Source organism: Bufo bufo, chromosome 4 (genome assembly GCF_905171765.1).
Source record: "Bufo bufo chromosome 4, aBufBuf1.1, whole genome shotgun sequence".
Lineage (NCBI taxonomy): Eukaryota > Metazoa > Chordata > Amphibia > Anura > Bufonidae > Bufo > Bufo bufo.
Genome location: NC_053392.1, coordinates 610078984 through 610095434, shown reverse-complemented (window position 1 = coordinate 610095434; position 16451 = coordinate 610078984). Strand labels below are relative to the sequence as shown.

Genomic DNA, 16451 nt, shown 5'->3' with positions numbered 1-16451 from the left:
TATTAATATGCTAATTTTCTAGTTGGAGCACCAAGGGGCTGGCCAGAGCCATTAGAGCACCAGTTTGGGAACACCCCGGTACCTGTAGCCACCATCTCCCCCCTGGATTGACAGGGCTAAGACATCCAATGGGATTCAGATAAGGTGGGAGCAGGAGCGTGCGGAATGGGGGTTCAGCTAAGGGTGCAGGGAAGTTCACAATCTTGTTCTCCAAGGGCTCTGGCTGTCCCCTTGGTGCTCCAACTAGCTAATTAGCATATTAATAAAGGTGCAGTTTTCTCTGGAACAGTGCATTGTACAGACATGAATGAGGTATCATTCTAATCAGCATGATAAACCCTAGCAGGCAGTGTGTATGTATTAATAGGTTTGATCCTGCCATCAGATGCTCTTTAAATTACATGAAGAAGAGAAGATTGAGTAGCATCCTTGTTTTTTGACCTTTTCTGTAGATGTTTATACATTTACGTACGTAGAAGAATGCATGTGTATATATATATATATATATATGTGTGTGTATTACTATATATACTGTATATATGAAAATATTTAAATCATGTGAGCATGTTCCTTTGCCTCTATGTGTGCATGTACAGTACAGACCAAAAGTTTGGACACACCTTCTCATTCAAAGAGTTTTCTTTATTTTCATGACTATGAAGGCATCAAAACTATAAATTAACACATGTGGAATTATATACATAACAAACAAGTGTGAAACAACTGAAAATATGTCATATTCTAGGTTCTTCAAAGTAGCCACCTTTTGCTTTGATTACTGCTTTGCACACTCTTGGCATTCTCTTGATGAGCTTCAAGAGGTAGTCCCCTGAAATGGTCTTCCAACAGTCTCGAAGGAGTTCCCAGAGATGCTTAGCACTTGTTGGCCCATTTGCCTTCACTCTGCGGTCCAGCTCACCCCAAACCATCTCGATTGGGTTCAGGTCGGTGACTGTGGAGGCCAGGTCATCTGGCGCAGCACCCCATCACTCTCCTTCATGGTCAAATAGCCCTTACTTTCAAAGTTTTCCCAAATTTTCGGCTGACTGACTGACCTTCATTTCTTAAAGTAATGATGGCCACTCGTTTTTTCTTTACTTAGCTGCTTTTTTCTTGCCATAATACAAATTCTAACAGTCTATTCAGTAGGACTATCAGCTGTGTATCCACCTGACTTCTCCTCAACGCCACTGATGGTCCCAACCCCATTTATAAGGCAAGAAATCCCACTTATTAAACCTGACAGGGCACACCTGTGAAGTGAAAACCATTTCAGGGGACTACCTCCTGAAGCTCATCAAGAGAATGCCAAGAGTGTGCAAAGCAGTAATCAAAGCAAAAGGTGGCTACTTTGAAGAACCTAGAATATGACATATTTTCAGTTGTTTCACACTTGTTTGTTATGTATATAATTCCACATGTGTTAATTCATAGTTTTGATGCCTTCATAGTCATGAAAATAAAGAAAACTCTTTGAATGAGAAGGTGTGTCCAAACTTTTGGTCTGTACTGTATGTTTATGAGTATGTACAGTATTTGTATTTTGTATATGTACTTATGTGCATTTATAAGTGTAGATGTACTTGTGTCTTTATGTATGTTTATATGTGTGCATAATGTATGTATACGTATTTAGCACCCATAGAAAACAATAGATTGCTGAAAATATATTGGAATATGTTTCCTTGGTCAAAACAAAGGGTCGAGAAGTAAACAACATGTGTGCAAGGGGCACTACCATACAGGAGGTAATAATTAATCCTCTGTAACCGGGAGACTTGGCCCTAAAATGCGTCAGCACTTACTTGTTAGGTAACAGCCCAGGCTCAGAGATATGTTGTCAAACGCAATGATGGAGTCTGATTCCTTGGACCAGGACGCGTGGATCTCCAGCCAAAACCTGCATAGCGGAAGACATAGTCATTACGATGACATCCTGTCACCACAGGGCGGTATGCAGTAACTGGGGGCTATCCACTCAGTGATCACCCCTGTGGGAGCCTTGAAATCAGTCATATTGGTTGTCAGCTTTGTCAGTAAGGACTTACCTCTCTAGTACACCCTGAAGAGACAGCACCAAATGCTGCCAAACCCCGAGACCCTCCCCATTAGCAAAGTGCCAAAGTGTCCGCGTCTTGACTCTGCCGGTTCTGTTATCGTGAAGCCGCACAGATACATCTCCTAACAAGAAGCCGACCAGAAGGAAGGACATTCGGAGCTAAAACCACAAAAAAAAAAAGCCAGATTAACAGTCTTCACTCCTGAAAAGGGATTCTGTCACCATGATTGACCCTACAGAGATATTTATATGTGCCCATCAGTCTCCTTGTTTTGTATTAAATGATCCCACTCTTACTGCTCTGTGTGTCTTTTATTCATCAAAAAAGTGATTTTATTGCTATGTAAATTACCTTGCTAAGAAGCCCGAGGGGTTGTCCCACGATCCGTTGGAGCTCGGCCGCGCCCATCGTTCCGGAGCCCGGCACCGCCTACCAGTTAATTTATTCACTGCACTTGCCCTGACGTCATTCCTTCCAAGCGCTGTAATCTCGCGCAGGCGAGTGTACACCAGTAGTCTGCGCCCGTGCGGACTACTGGCACAGGCTTCGTTGATCTAACTGTGCATGCGCTGGCTCCCTGCACACACGAGATTACGGCGCTTAGAAGGAATGACGTCAGGGCAAGTGCAGTGAATAAATTAACTGGTAGGCGGTGCCGGGCTCCGGAACGATGGGCGCGGCCGAGCTCCAACGGATCGTGGGACAACCCTTTGGGCTCCTTATCAAGGTAATTTACATAGCAATAATATCGTTTTTTTGACGAATAAAAGACACACAGAGCAGTAAGAGTGGGATCATTTAATACAAAACAAGGAGACTGATGGCACATATAAATATCTCTGTAGCGTAAATCCTGGTGACAGAATCCCTTTAAATCTACTCCAGCTCCCAAAACTGGCATAGTAATATTCTTGTACATAGGAGCAGTATTATAGTAGTTATATTATTGTACATAGGAGCAGTATTATAGTAGTTATATTCTTGTACATAGGAGCAGTATTATAGTAGTTATATTCTTGTACATAGGAGCAGTATTATAGTAGTTATATTCTGTACATAGGAGCAGTATTATAGTAGTTATATTCTTGTACATAGAAGGCAGTATTATAGTAGTTATATTCTTGTACATAGGAGGCAGTATTATAGTAGTTATATTCTTGTACATAGGAGCAGTATTATAGTAGTTATATTCTTGTACATAGGAGCAGTATTATAGTAGTTATATTCTTGTACATAGGAGCAGTGTTATAGTAGTTATATTCTTGTACATAGGAGCAGTATTATAGTAGTTATAGTCTTGTACATAGGAGGCAGTATTATAGTAGTTATATTCTTGTACATAGGAGGCAGTATTATAGTAGTTCTATTTTTGTACATAGGAGCAGTATTATAGTAGTTATATTCTTGTATATAGGAGCAGTATTATAGTAGTTATATTCTTGTACATGGGAGCAGTATTATAGTAGTTATATTCTTGTACATAGGAGCAGTATTATAGTAGTTATATTCTTATACATAGGAGCAGTATTATAGTAGTTATATTCTTGTACATAGGAGCAGTATTATAGTAATTATATTCTTGTACATAGGAGCAGTATTATAGTAGTTATATACTTGTACATAGGAGGCCGTATTATAGTAGTTATATTCTTGTACATAGGAGCAGTATTATAGTAGTTATATTCTTGTACATAGGAGCAGTATTATAGTAGTTATATTCTTGTACATAGGAGCAGTATTATAGTAGTTATATTCTTGTACATAGGAGCAGTATTATAGTAGTTATATTCTTGTACATAGGAGCAGTATTATAGTAGTTATATACTTGTACATAGGAGGCCGTATTATAGTAGTTATATTCTTGTACATAGGAGCAGTATTATAGTAGTTATATTCTTGTACATAGGAGCAGTATTATAGTAGTTATATTCTTGTACATAGGAGCAGTATTATAGCAGTTATATTCTTGTAAATAGGAGCAGTATTATAGTAGTTATATTCTTGTACACATGGAGCAGTATTATAGTAGTTATATTCTTGTACATAGTAGGCAGTATTATAGTAATTATATTCTTGTATATAGTAGGCAGTATTATAGTAGTTATATTCTTGTACATAGGAGCAGTATTATAGTAGTTATATTCTTGTACATAGTAGGCAGTATTATAGTAGTTATATTCTTGTATATAGTAGGCAGTATTATAGTAGTTCTATTCTTGTACATAGGAGACAGTATTATAGTAGTTATATTCTTGTACATAGGAGCAGTATTATAGTAGTTATATTCTTGTACATAGGAGCAGTATTATAGTACTTATATTCTTGTACATAGGAGCAGTATTATAGTAGTTATATTCTTGTACATAGGAGCAGTATTATAGTAGTTATATTCTTGTACATAGGAGCAGTATTATAGTAGTTACATTCTTGTACATAGGAGGCAGTATTATAGTAGTTATATTCTTGTACATAGGAGGCAGTATTATAGTAGTTATATTCTTGTACATAGGAGCAGTATTATAGTAGTTATATTCTTGTACATAGGAGGCAGTATTATAATAGTTATATTCTTATACATAGGAGCAGTATTATAGTAGTTATATTCTTGTACATAGGAGACAGTATTATAGTAGTTATATTCTTATACATAGGAGGCAGTATTATAGTAGTTATATTCTTATACATAGGAGGCAGTATTATAGTAGTTATATTTTTTCTTATTAGATTACTCGATTAATCGTAAAAAAATAAAAAATAAATAGAATATTCGATTACTAAAATAATTCTTTACTGCAGCCCTACTCCAGACCAGACTTCACCTGCATACAGACCCCAGAACAGACTTTAATTCCACACAGACCCCAGAATAGACTTCACCTGAATACAGACCCCAGACGAGACTTCACCTGCATACACACCCCAGACCAGACTTCACCTGCATACAGACCCCAGACCAGACTTCACCTGCATACAGACCCCAGACCAGACTTCAATTCCACACAGACCCCAGAATAGACGTCACCTGAATACAGACCCCCAGAAAAGGCCTTACCTGCACACAATCCCCAAACCAGATGTTATGTGCATACAGACCCCAAACCAGACTGTACCTGCATTCAGACCCCAGACCAGACTTCCCTGCACACAGACCTCAGACCAGAGTGTATGATGTATGTATGGTGCATTTATGTGCTTTCTGCATTAGTGTAAGTCCTGGTAATCAGTTAACGATAATTTGGTGGCAGCAGAAGCCGTTGTGTAACATCTTCATCGTAATGACATCAGCAATCACTCTCATCACCTTCTGATGTTATTTTAGCAGATGATGCAGAGAGACAAAGTGAAGGGTTAACCAAATCCTCATTTATCCAAATCAGAGACATTTATCACACAGGAAATAACAGGACCTGATCATTTATATGCCAAAAATGTTTGTTTGCTACTTTTTGGTTAATGGGCGATCACAAAACTGTATGTTCAGCAAATGATCTCCTGATTAGAAGCCGAGAAGATAAATAAAACAACAAACGTTGCGGCCGCTCTCCCAGGACACCGCCATTTGTCATCATCTCCGCATCCCTTAACCAGGGGCGTACTTATTAATTGCTGTAACAGAATGGCGTATCTGCTGGTTAAATACACAAGATTCTGCAGACTCGTCTGATGTATCAGATCTGCTGGATGTATTCATCTTCTCGTAACTGCGCACATAGATCATTCATCAGAAGCTCTGCCACCAGAAGTAATCCTCATTACCCGTCCTCATGGAGCGACAGCGAGGTCATGTGACTGTCCAGACCGGGAAATCAACAGGACGCACGGAAAAACCGAATACATTGTAAAGAGATTACAGTATTTATATTCTTGTACATAGGAGCAGTATTATAGTAGTTATATTCTTGTACATAGGAGCAGTATTATAGTAGTTATATTCTTGTACATAGGAGCAGTATTATAGTAGTTATATTCTTGTACATAGGAGCAGTATTACAGTATTTATATTCTTGTACATAGGAGCAGTATTATAGTAGTTATATTCTTGTACATAGGAGCAGTATTATAGTAGTTATATACTTGTACATAGGAGCAGTATTATAGTAGTTATATTCTTGTACATAGGAGCAGTATTATAGTAGTTATATTCTTGTACATAGGAGCAGTATTATAGTAGTTATATTCTTGTACATAGGAGCAGTATTATAGTAGTTATATTCTTGTACATAGGAGACAGTATTATAGTAGTTATATACTTGTACATAGGAGCAGTATTATAGTAGTTATATTCTTGTACATAGGAGCAGTATTATAGTAGTTATATTCTTGTACATAGGAGCAGTATTATAGTAGTTATATTCTTGTACATAGGAGCAGTATTATAGTAGTTATATTCTTGTACATAGGAGACAGTATTATAGTAGTTATATTCTTGTACATAGGGGGCAGTATTATAGTAGTTATATTCTTGTACATATGAGCAGTATTATAGTAGTTATATTCTTGTACATACGAGCAGTATTATAGTAGTTATATTCTTGTACATACGAGCAGTATTATAGTAGTTATATTCTTGTACATAGGAGGCAGTATTATAGTAGTTATATTCTTGTACATAGGAGCAGTATTATAGTAGTTATATTCTTGTACATAGGAGGCAGTATTATAGTAGTTATAGTCTTGTACATAGGAGCAGTATTATAGTAGTTATATTCTTGTACATAGGAGCAGTATTATAGTAGTTATATTCTTGCACATAGGAGCAGTATTATAGTAGTTATATTCTTGTACATAGGAGCAGTATTATAGTAGTTATATTCTTGCACATAGGAGCAGTATTATAGTAGTTATATTCTTGTACATAGGAGCAGTATTATAGTAGTTATATTCTTGTACATAGGATCAGTATTATAGTAGTTATATTCTTGTACATAGGAGCAGTATTATAGTAGTTATATTCTTGTACACAGGAGGCAGTTTTATAGTAGTTATATTCTTGTACATAGGAGCAGTATTATAGCAGTTATATTCTTGCACATAGGAGCAGTATTATAGTAGTTATATTCTTGTACATAGGAGCAGTATTATAGTAGTTATATTCTTGTACATAGGATCAGTATTATAGTAGTTATATTCTTGTACATAAGAGCAGTATTATAGTTATATTCTTGTACACAGGAGGCAGTATTATAGTAGTTATATTCTTGTACATAGGAGCAGTATTATAGTAGTTATATTCTTGTACATAGGAGCAGTATTATAGTAGTTATATTCTTGTACATAGGAGACAGTATTATAGTAGTTATATTCCTGTACATAGGAGGCAGTATTATAGTAGTTATATTCTTGTACATAGGAGGCAGTATTATAGCAGTTATAGTCTTGTACATAGGAGCAGTATTATAGTAGTTATATTCTTGTACATAGGAGCAGTATTATAGTAGTTATATTCTTGTACATAGGAGACAGTATTATAGTAGTTATATTCCTGTACATAGGAGGCAGTATTATAGTAGTTATATTCTTGTACATAGGAGGCAGTATTATAGTAGTTATATTCTTGTACATAGGAGCAGTATTATAGTAGTTATATTCTTGTACATAGGAGTAGTATTATAGTAGGTATATTCTTAACCATATTTCTTTTTATTTATAGTAGTTATATTCTTGTACATAGGAGTAGTATTATAGTAGTTATATTCTTGTACATAGGAGTAGTATTATAGTAGTTATATTCTTGTACATAGGAGCAGTATTATAGTAGTTATATTCTTGTACATAGGAGCAGTATTATAGTAGTTATATTCTTGTACATAAGAGCAGTATTATAGTAGTTATATTCTTGTACATAGGTGGCAGTATTATAGCAGTTATATTCTTGCACATAGGAGCAGTATTATAGTAGTTATATTCTTGTACATAGGAGCAGTATTATAGTAGTTATATTTTTGTACATAGGAGCAGTATTATAGTAGTTATATTCTTGTACATAGGAGCAGTATTATAGTAGTTATATTCTTGTACACAGGAGGCAGTATTATAGTAGTTATATTCTTGTACATAGGAGCAGTATTATAGCAGTTATAGTCTTGTACATAGGAGCAGTATTATAGTAGTTATATTCATGTACATAGGAGCAGTATTATAGTAGTTATATTCTTGTACATAGGAGCAGTATTATAGTAGTTATATTCTTGTACATAGGAGCAGTATTATAGTAGTTATATTCTTGTATATAGGAGGCAGTATTATAGTAGTTATATTCTTATACATAGGAGCAGTATTATAGTAGTTATATTCTTGTATATGGGAGACAGTATTATAGTAGTTATATTCTTGTACAAAGGAGCAGTATTATAGTAGTTATATTCTTGTACATAGGATCAGTATTATAGTAGTTATATTCTTGTACATAGGAGCAGTATTATAGTAGTTATATTCTTGTACACAGGAGGCAGTATTATAGTAGTTATATTCTTGTACATAGGAGCAGTATTATAGCAGTTATAGTCTTGTACATAGGAGCAGTATTATAGTAGTTATATTCTTGTACATAGGAGCAGTATTATAGTAGTTATATTCTTGTACATAGGAGCAGTATTATAGTAGTTATATTCTTGTACATAGGAGCAGTATTATAGTAGTTATATTCTTGTACATAGGAGCAGTATTATAGTAGTTATATTCTTGTACATAGGAGACAGTATTATAGTAGTTATATTCCTGTACATAGGAGGCAGTATTATAGTAGTTATATTCTTGTACATAGGAGCAGTATTATAGTAGTTATATTCTTATACATAGGAGCAGTATTATAGTAGTTATATTCTTGTACACAGGAGGCAGTATTATAGTAAGTATATTCTTGTATATAGGAGCAGCATTATAGTCGTTATATTCTTGTACATAGGAGCAGTATTATAGTAGTTATATTCCTGTACATAGGAGCAGTATTATAGTAGTTATATACTTGTACATAGGAGCAGTATTATAGTAGTTATATTCTTGTACATAGGAGCAGTATTATAGTAGTTATATTCTTGTACAGAAAAGGCAGTATTATAGTAGTTATATTCTTGTACATAGGAGGCAGTATTATAGTAGTTATATTTTTGTACATAGGGGACAGTATTATAGAAGTTATATTCTTGTACATAGGATCAGTATTATAGTAGATATATTCTTGTACATAGGAGTAGTATTATAGTAGTTATATTCTTGTACATAGGAGCAGTATTATAGTAGTTATATTCTTGTACATAGGAGTAGTATTATAGTAGGTATATTCTTAACCATATTTCTTTTTATTTATAGTAGTTATATTCTTGTACATAGGAGTAGTATTATAGTAGTTATATTCTTGTACATAGGAGGCCGTATTATAGTAGTTATATTCTTGTACATAGGAGCAGTATTATAGTAGTTATATTCTTGTACATAGGAGCAGTATTATAGTAGTTATATTCTTGTACATAGGTGGCAGTATTATAGCAGTTATATTCTTGCACATAGGAGCAGTATTATAGTAGTTATATTCTTGTACATAGGAGCAGTATTATAGTAGTTATATTTTTGTACATAGGAGCAGTATTATAGTAGTTATATTCTTGTACATAGGAGCAGTATTATAGTAGTTATATTCTTGTACACAGGAGGCAGTATTATAGTAGTTATATTCTTGTACATAGGAGCAGTATTATAGCAGTTATAGTCTTGTACATAGGAGCAGTATTATAGTAGTTATATTCATGTACATAGGAGCAGTATTATAGTAGTTATATTCTTGTACATAGGAGCAGTATTATAGTAGTTATATTCTTGTATATAGGAGGCAGTATTATAGTAGTTATATTCTTATACATAGGAGCAGTATTATAGTAGTTATATTCTTGTATATGGGAGACAGTATTATAGTAGTTATATTCTTGTACAAAGGAGCAGTATTATAGTAGTTATATTCTTGTACATAGGATCAGTATTATAGTAGTTATATTCTTGTACATAGGAGCAGTATTATAGTAGTTATATTCTTGTACACAGGAGGCAGTATTATAGTAGTTATATTCTTGTACATAGGAGCAGTATTATAGCAGTTATAGTCTTGTACATAGGAGAAGTATTATAGTAGTTATATTCTTGTACATAGGAGCAGTATTATAGTAGTTATATTCTTGTACATAGGAGAAGTATTATAGTAGTTATATTCTTGTACATAGGAGGCAGTATTATAGTAGTTATATTCTTGTACATAGGAGCAGTATTATAGTAGTTATATTCTTGTACATAGGAGCAGTATTATAGTAGTTATATTCTTGTACATAGGAGCAGTATTATAGTAGTTATATTCTTGTACATAGGAGACAGTATTATAGTAGTTATATTCCTGTACATAGGAGGCAGTATTATAGTAGTTATATTCTTGTACATAGGAGCAGTATTATAGTAGTTATATTCTTATACATAGGAGCAGTATTATAGTAGTTATATTCTTGTACACAGGAGGCAGTATTATAGTAAGTATATTCTTGTATATAGGAGCAGCATTATAGTCGTTATATTCTTGTACATAGGAGCAGTATTATAGTAGTTATATTCCTGTACATAGGAGCAGTATTATAGTAGTTATATACTTGTACATAGGAGCAGTATTATAGTAGTTATATTCTTGTACATAGGAGCAGTATTATAGTAGTTATATTCTTGTACAGAAAAGGCAGTATTATAGTAGTTATATTCTTGTACATAGGAGGCAGTATTATAGTAGTTATATTTTTGTACATAGGGGACAGTATTATAGAAGTTATATTCTTGTACATAGGATCAGTATTATAGTAGATATATTCTTGTACATAGGAGTAGTATTATAGTAGTTATATACTTGTACATAGGAGCAGTATTATAGTAGTTATATTCTTGTACATAGGAGGCAGTATTATAGTAGTTATATTCTTGTACATAGGAGCAGTATTATAGTAGTTATATTCTTGTACATAGGAGCAGTATTATAGTAGTTATATTCTTGTAGATAGGAGGCAGTATTATAGTAGTTATATTCTTGTACATAGGAGCAGTATTATAGTAGTTATATTCTTGTACATAGGAGGCAGTATTATAGTAGTTATATTCTTGTACATAGGAGCAGTATTATAGTAGTTATATTCTTGTACATAGGAGCAGTATTATAGTAGTTATATTCTTGTAGATAGGAGGCAGTATTATAGTAGTTATATTCTTGTACATAGGAGCAGTATTATAGTAGTTATATTCTTGTACATAGGAGGCAGTATTATAGTAGTTATATTCTTGTACATAGGAGCAGTATTATAGTAGTTATATTCTTGTACATAGGAGGCAGTATTATAGTAGTTATATTCTTGTACATAGGAGCAGTATTATAGTAGTTATATTCTTGTACATAGGAGCAGTATTATAGTAGTTATATTCTTGTAGATAGGAGGCAGTATTATAGTAGTTATATTCTTGTACATAGGAGCAGTATTATAGTAGTTATATTCTTGTACATAGGAGGCAGTATTATAGTAGTTATATTCTTGTACATAGAAGCAGTATTATAGTAGTTATATTCTTGTACATAGGAGCAGCATTATAGTAGTTATATTCCTTTACATAGGAAACAGTATTATAGTAGTTATATTCTTGTACATAGGAGCAGTATTATAGTAGTTATATTCTTGTACATAGGAGCAGTATTATAGTAGTTATATTCTTGTACATAGGAGCAGTATTATAGTAGTTATATTCTTGTATATAGGAGCAGTATTATAGTAGTTATATTCTTGTATATAGGAGCAGTATTATAGTAGTTATATTCAGGGCCGGATTAAGAGCATCATGGGCCTGGTGCTGAGGATTTTGCTGGGCCTTTTTATGGAACTGCACTCAGTGTCTTAATTACATATATATTTTATCGATACCATTAAAGTATTTTGTTCTTGCAACTACCCCTTCATTTGGCGTCTATCTTGGCAACATGGAGGGGGACCACGGGAGGGGGACCCTGAGGGTGGGGGCATCCTCAGGGCACTGTAGTGTCAGGAAAACCGCTTTGTTTTCCTGACACTATAGTGATCATTTAACATGACTATGAAGATTACTGTTTTCTAGCTGCTGTGGACTGTGGACAACAGCAGCTAGAAACAGTAATTTCCATAGAGCTGTGTTATGATTTATGGACACAGCACTCAGCATGCTTAGCCAGTCAGATAGAAGGCTGGCTAAGCATGCTGAGAGCTGTGTCTAAATAACATAACACATTAAATGGATTCTGTCACCAGGTTTGACCCCTGTCAGCTTAACATATGCTGATGTTCAGGGCGTCTTCACGATTCCTAATGTGGGCTTATAAATGTCATCTGTGGGCTTATTTAGCTAAAAAACAGCTTTTACTAACCTGTCAGTCAAACAAATAAGGTGCCCAAGGGGATGTTAATGGATGCAAGGTGTCGGCCGCACCCGCCGCCGTTCGTGCCCAGCGCCGCCTTTCCGGACTTCTGCGCCGCCTCCTAATCCTCTGTGCCGCCTCTCGCTCTCCCTCCCTCCCCCTCCTCCTGCTGTAAGATCTCGCGCATACAGGGGTTGAGCGAAGTGCCGGCGCATGCGCACTTCGCTGTAGGAAGCCAAATGGAGAGGTCAGCACGGGCGCATCAGGCAGAGCCCTGTGCGCAAGCGCGAGATCTTACAGCAGAAGGAGGGGGAGGGAGGGAGGGAGAGCGAAAGGCGGCACAGAGGATTAGGAGGCGGTGCAGAAGTCCGGAAAGGCGGCGCTGGGCACGAACGGCGGTGGGTGCGGCGGGCATCTTGCACCCATTAACATCCCCTTAGGCACCTTATTTGTTTGACTGACAGGTTAGTAAAAGCTGTTTTTTTAGCTAAATAAGCCCACAGATGACATTTATAAGCCCACATTAGGAATCGTGAAGACGCCCTGAACATCAGCATATTTTTAGCTGACAGGGGTGAAACCTGGTGACAGAATCCCTTTAAAGAAATTACTGTTTCTAGCTGCTGTGGACTAGCTGTGGACTAGCAGCTAGAAACAGTAATTTCTTTAATGTGTTATGTTATAGAGACTGAGCTCTCAGCATGCTTAGCCAGTCAGTAATTTTCATAGTGCTGTTATGATTTATGGACACAGCTCTCAGCATGCTTAGCCAGCCTTCTATCTGGCTGTGCTTCTTGAGAGTCACAGTCCACAGGCTCAAACAGCCTGTGGACTGTGACTCTCAAGATGCAAAGCCAGATAGAAGGCTGGCTAAGCATGCTGAGAGCTGTGTCCATAAATCATAACAGCACTATGATTGCCCTCCCTTCCAACTGGATGAGTTTATCTGATACCTGCTCCAGAAGCTGCTGCTGTCTCGCGGGCTGGTGTGGCTGAGTGCTGTGGGCCGTGTGCTGGTCAAAACTGCTGAGCAGGTTGTACACACCGCAGCGTGCAGGAGGGATAACCGCGGGCGCACTGAGGTCATATCCGGCGGGCCGGCATTACAGGAACCGCACCAGCTGCTCTGACGTCCTGCCGCCGGATATCCTGTGACGTATATCCGGCGGCAGGACGTCAGAGCAGCTGGTGCTGTTCCTGTAATGCCGCGGCCAGCCGGATATGACCTCAGTAGTGATGGGAAGCTCGGATCTTTCAGATGAATCGGTTCATGAATCGGATCTTCGGTTCACTTGCTGAGTCACTGACTGCTGAGCTGACTCGCAAGTGAACCGAAAACTCTAGGTGCCGGTGCGCATGCGCAGATGCTATCCATCCGATTCACTTGCTGCTGCTGACTCAGTCGGCTCTTCAGCTCGCTAATGAGTGAGTCAGGATCAGGAAGAGTGATTGATTATAGTGATAGTGAAGGGAAGCTGAGGCTGACGCCGGACAGGAGGACTCAGGAGCCTTCACTGTGGTGTGCATTGTTGTCTGTTGTGCATTGTTACCCACAGTGACAACAGTCTGACACTGACAGTAGTACAACGAACCAAGTGAAGTGAAATGTGAATGCACGCACAGGGAAAACTATGTGCTGAATTGATAACAGTATTACAGTAACAGTCACTGGCTGATAATAAAATAGTCCCCACAGTCCCCACTTAACGGAATCCATAAAGGAGATGTGAACCCACCCTTAGTTATATAGCTACTGAATGAGATGCCTTTAACATATATATCTCCTGAGAAGCCAATTTGATCCTAAAGGGTTAATTCAACCCGTAATCTAAACTCTGTGTCATCTGTCACTTCTCTTATCTCTCTGGGCCCCATAGCAAGAATCTAAATTGGGCCCCCATTCCCCTTTTATAGCCCCTCCCACTACCCATTCCAGGCCTCTTTCTTTGTTCCATGAACTATGTTCGCTGCTGTTTTATAATTTATGCCATCAGGGCCGGATTGGGATTACAAAACAGGCCTGGCACACAAAAGAGGTATAATAGATACAGTGTGTACAGATGTATAGTGTATACAGCAGTGTACTGATATGTGAGGAACGTGGTATAATATATGCAGTGTGTTCAGGTATATAGTATATACAGCAGTGTACTGATATATGAGGTATAAATTACAGCTCGTACCTCACATATCAATCCAATACTGTATATACAATATACCTGTACACACTTCATCTATTATATCTCGTACCTAACATATCAGTACACTGCTGTATATACAATATATCTATACACACTGCATATATTATACCTTGTACCTCACATATCAGTACACTGCAATATATATTATATATCTGTACATATTGCATCTATAATACTGTTTAATATATGCAGTGTGTGTGTGTGTATATATATATATAGATGTGAGGCATACAAGGTATAATACTGTAGATGCAGTGTTTATAGAAATATGTGGTCAGTTATGCATTATAGTCACTGTGTGTGTGAAGTACATGAGGTTGTGGTCACTGTACCTGTCTGAAGTATTATACATGAGTGAGCAATGAGTAAAAACAGGGCATGGAGGGGGGGGGTAAATGATGAAAAGTGGAGGACCTCCTCTTACCTCTCCATTCCAGTCTGTATGGATCAATGCAGAGCTGATTGTGAACTTCTAATACTTGCTGTTAGGGGTTGAAGGACCTGTGATGATGTCATCACAGGTCCTGGCAGATGTACCTTTCAAACCTAGGAACTACACCATTTTTGGTGCAGTTCCTTTGCTAGATTCTGCAGGACCTGTGATGCTGAAGATGATGTCATCACAGGTCCTGGCAGATGCACTGTTCTAACCTGGGAACTACACTTTACACTGTGCACTTCCCTTACAGGACCTGAGACGACTCAGAGCTGCTAGTGCCTGCCTTGCCTCAGCTCTGATTGGTTGGTGGGCGGGAAGGGGTGGGGCTGGCAGAAGCAGCTTCCACTCTAGGATCATATTACGCTCCTCCCGAGTCCCTCCCTCAGGCTCCTCCCTGCTGCCAGCGTGAGGTGAGCGTCTCTGCAGTGTCTGTGCTCTATGTGACGCTGCGCTGTGTACAACAGAGGACTATTAACCCTCCCGACGGCCTTTTGGCTGGCAGATGGGCCTATTTTATGGTAGGGGCCTGGAGCTGCAGCTCCATCAGCCCCTACGTTAATCCGGCCCTGGTTATATTCTTGTACATAGGAGCAGTATTATAGTAGTTATATTCTTGTACATAGGAGCAGTATTATAGTAGTTATATTCTTGTACATAGGAGGCAGTATTATAGTAGTTATATTCTTGTACATAGGAGGCAGTATTATAGTAGTTATATTCTTGTACATAGGAGCAGTATTATAGTAGTTATATTCTTGTACATAGGAGCAGTATTATAGTAGTTATATTCTTGTACATAGGAGGCAGTATTATAGTAGTTATATTCTTGTACATAGGAGCAGTATTATAGTAGTTATATTCTTGTATATAGGAGCAGTATTATAGTAGTTATATTCCTGTACATAAGAGCAGTATTATAGCAATTACCTCTTTAGACATACAGGGCAGTATTATAGAAGTTATATTGTGCACAGGAACCACTATTATAACTATATAATAAATATTTTTATGACAGGAGATTTGGACACTGTGGGGTTTCCTCCATAGTTTGAGTACAGGTAATGTTTCTGTGTTGATTTATGGTAAGACATTCTGTACTTCATCTTTCCCTTCTATCTATACGATGTGGTTTTTGATGACTGGAGCATTAGCAGGAGGACATTATGTAGTGATCGGTATCTCTGCACTGACATGGATATACTGCACATATCAGTCTTGTTATATGCCATTCTATAACAGCACAATGTGGCTTTGTGTAGGATTGGAGTTTTGTGTCCATTTATGCCAAATTTGTCAAAATTGTTTTGCGGGTGTAGCACATGGTTACATCCTGTATTTGGCGCTCTGGTTACTAG

The 16451-nt window shown here is 37.0% G+C and overlaps 1 protein-coding gene across 1 annotated transcript in view; it reads right to left on the bottom strand.

The window, feature by feature from the left end:
- ALK (ALK receptor tyrosine kinase) overlaps nt 1-16451 on the bottom strand; it is a 140456-nt gene that overhangs the window by 92533 nt on the left and 31472 nt on the right. The window contains exons 6-7 of the mRNA XM_040430232.1: nt 2049-2218; nt 1806-1900 (exon numbers count right to left, since the gene is read on the bottom strand). Of these exons, the coding sequence (XP_040286166.1) occupies nt 1806-1900; nt 2049-2218 (265 nt within the window). The remainder of the gene's footprint in view (nt 1-1805; nt 1901-2048; nt 2219-16451) is intronic.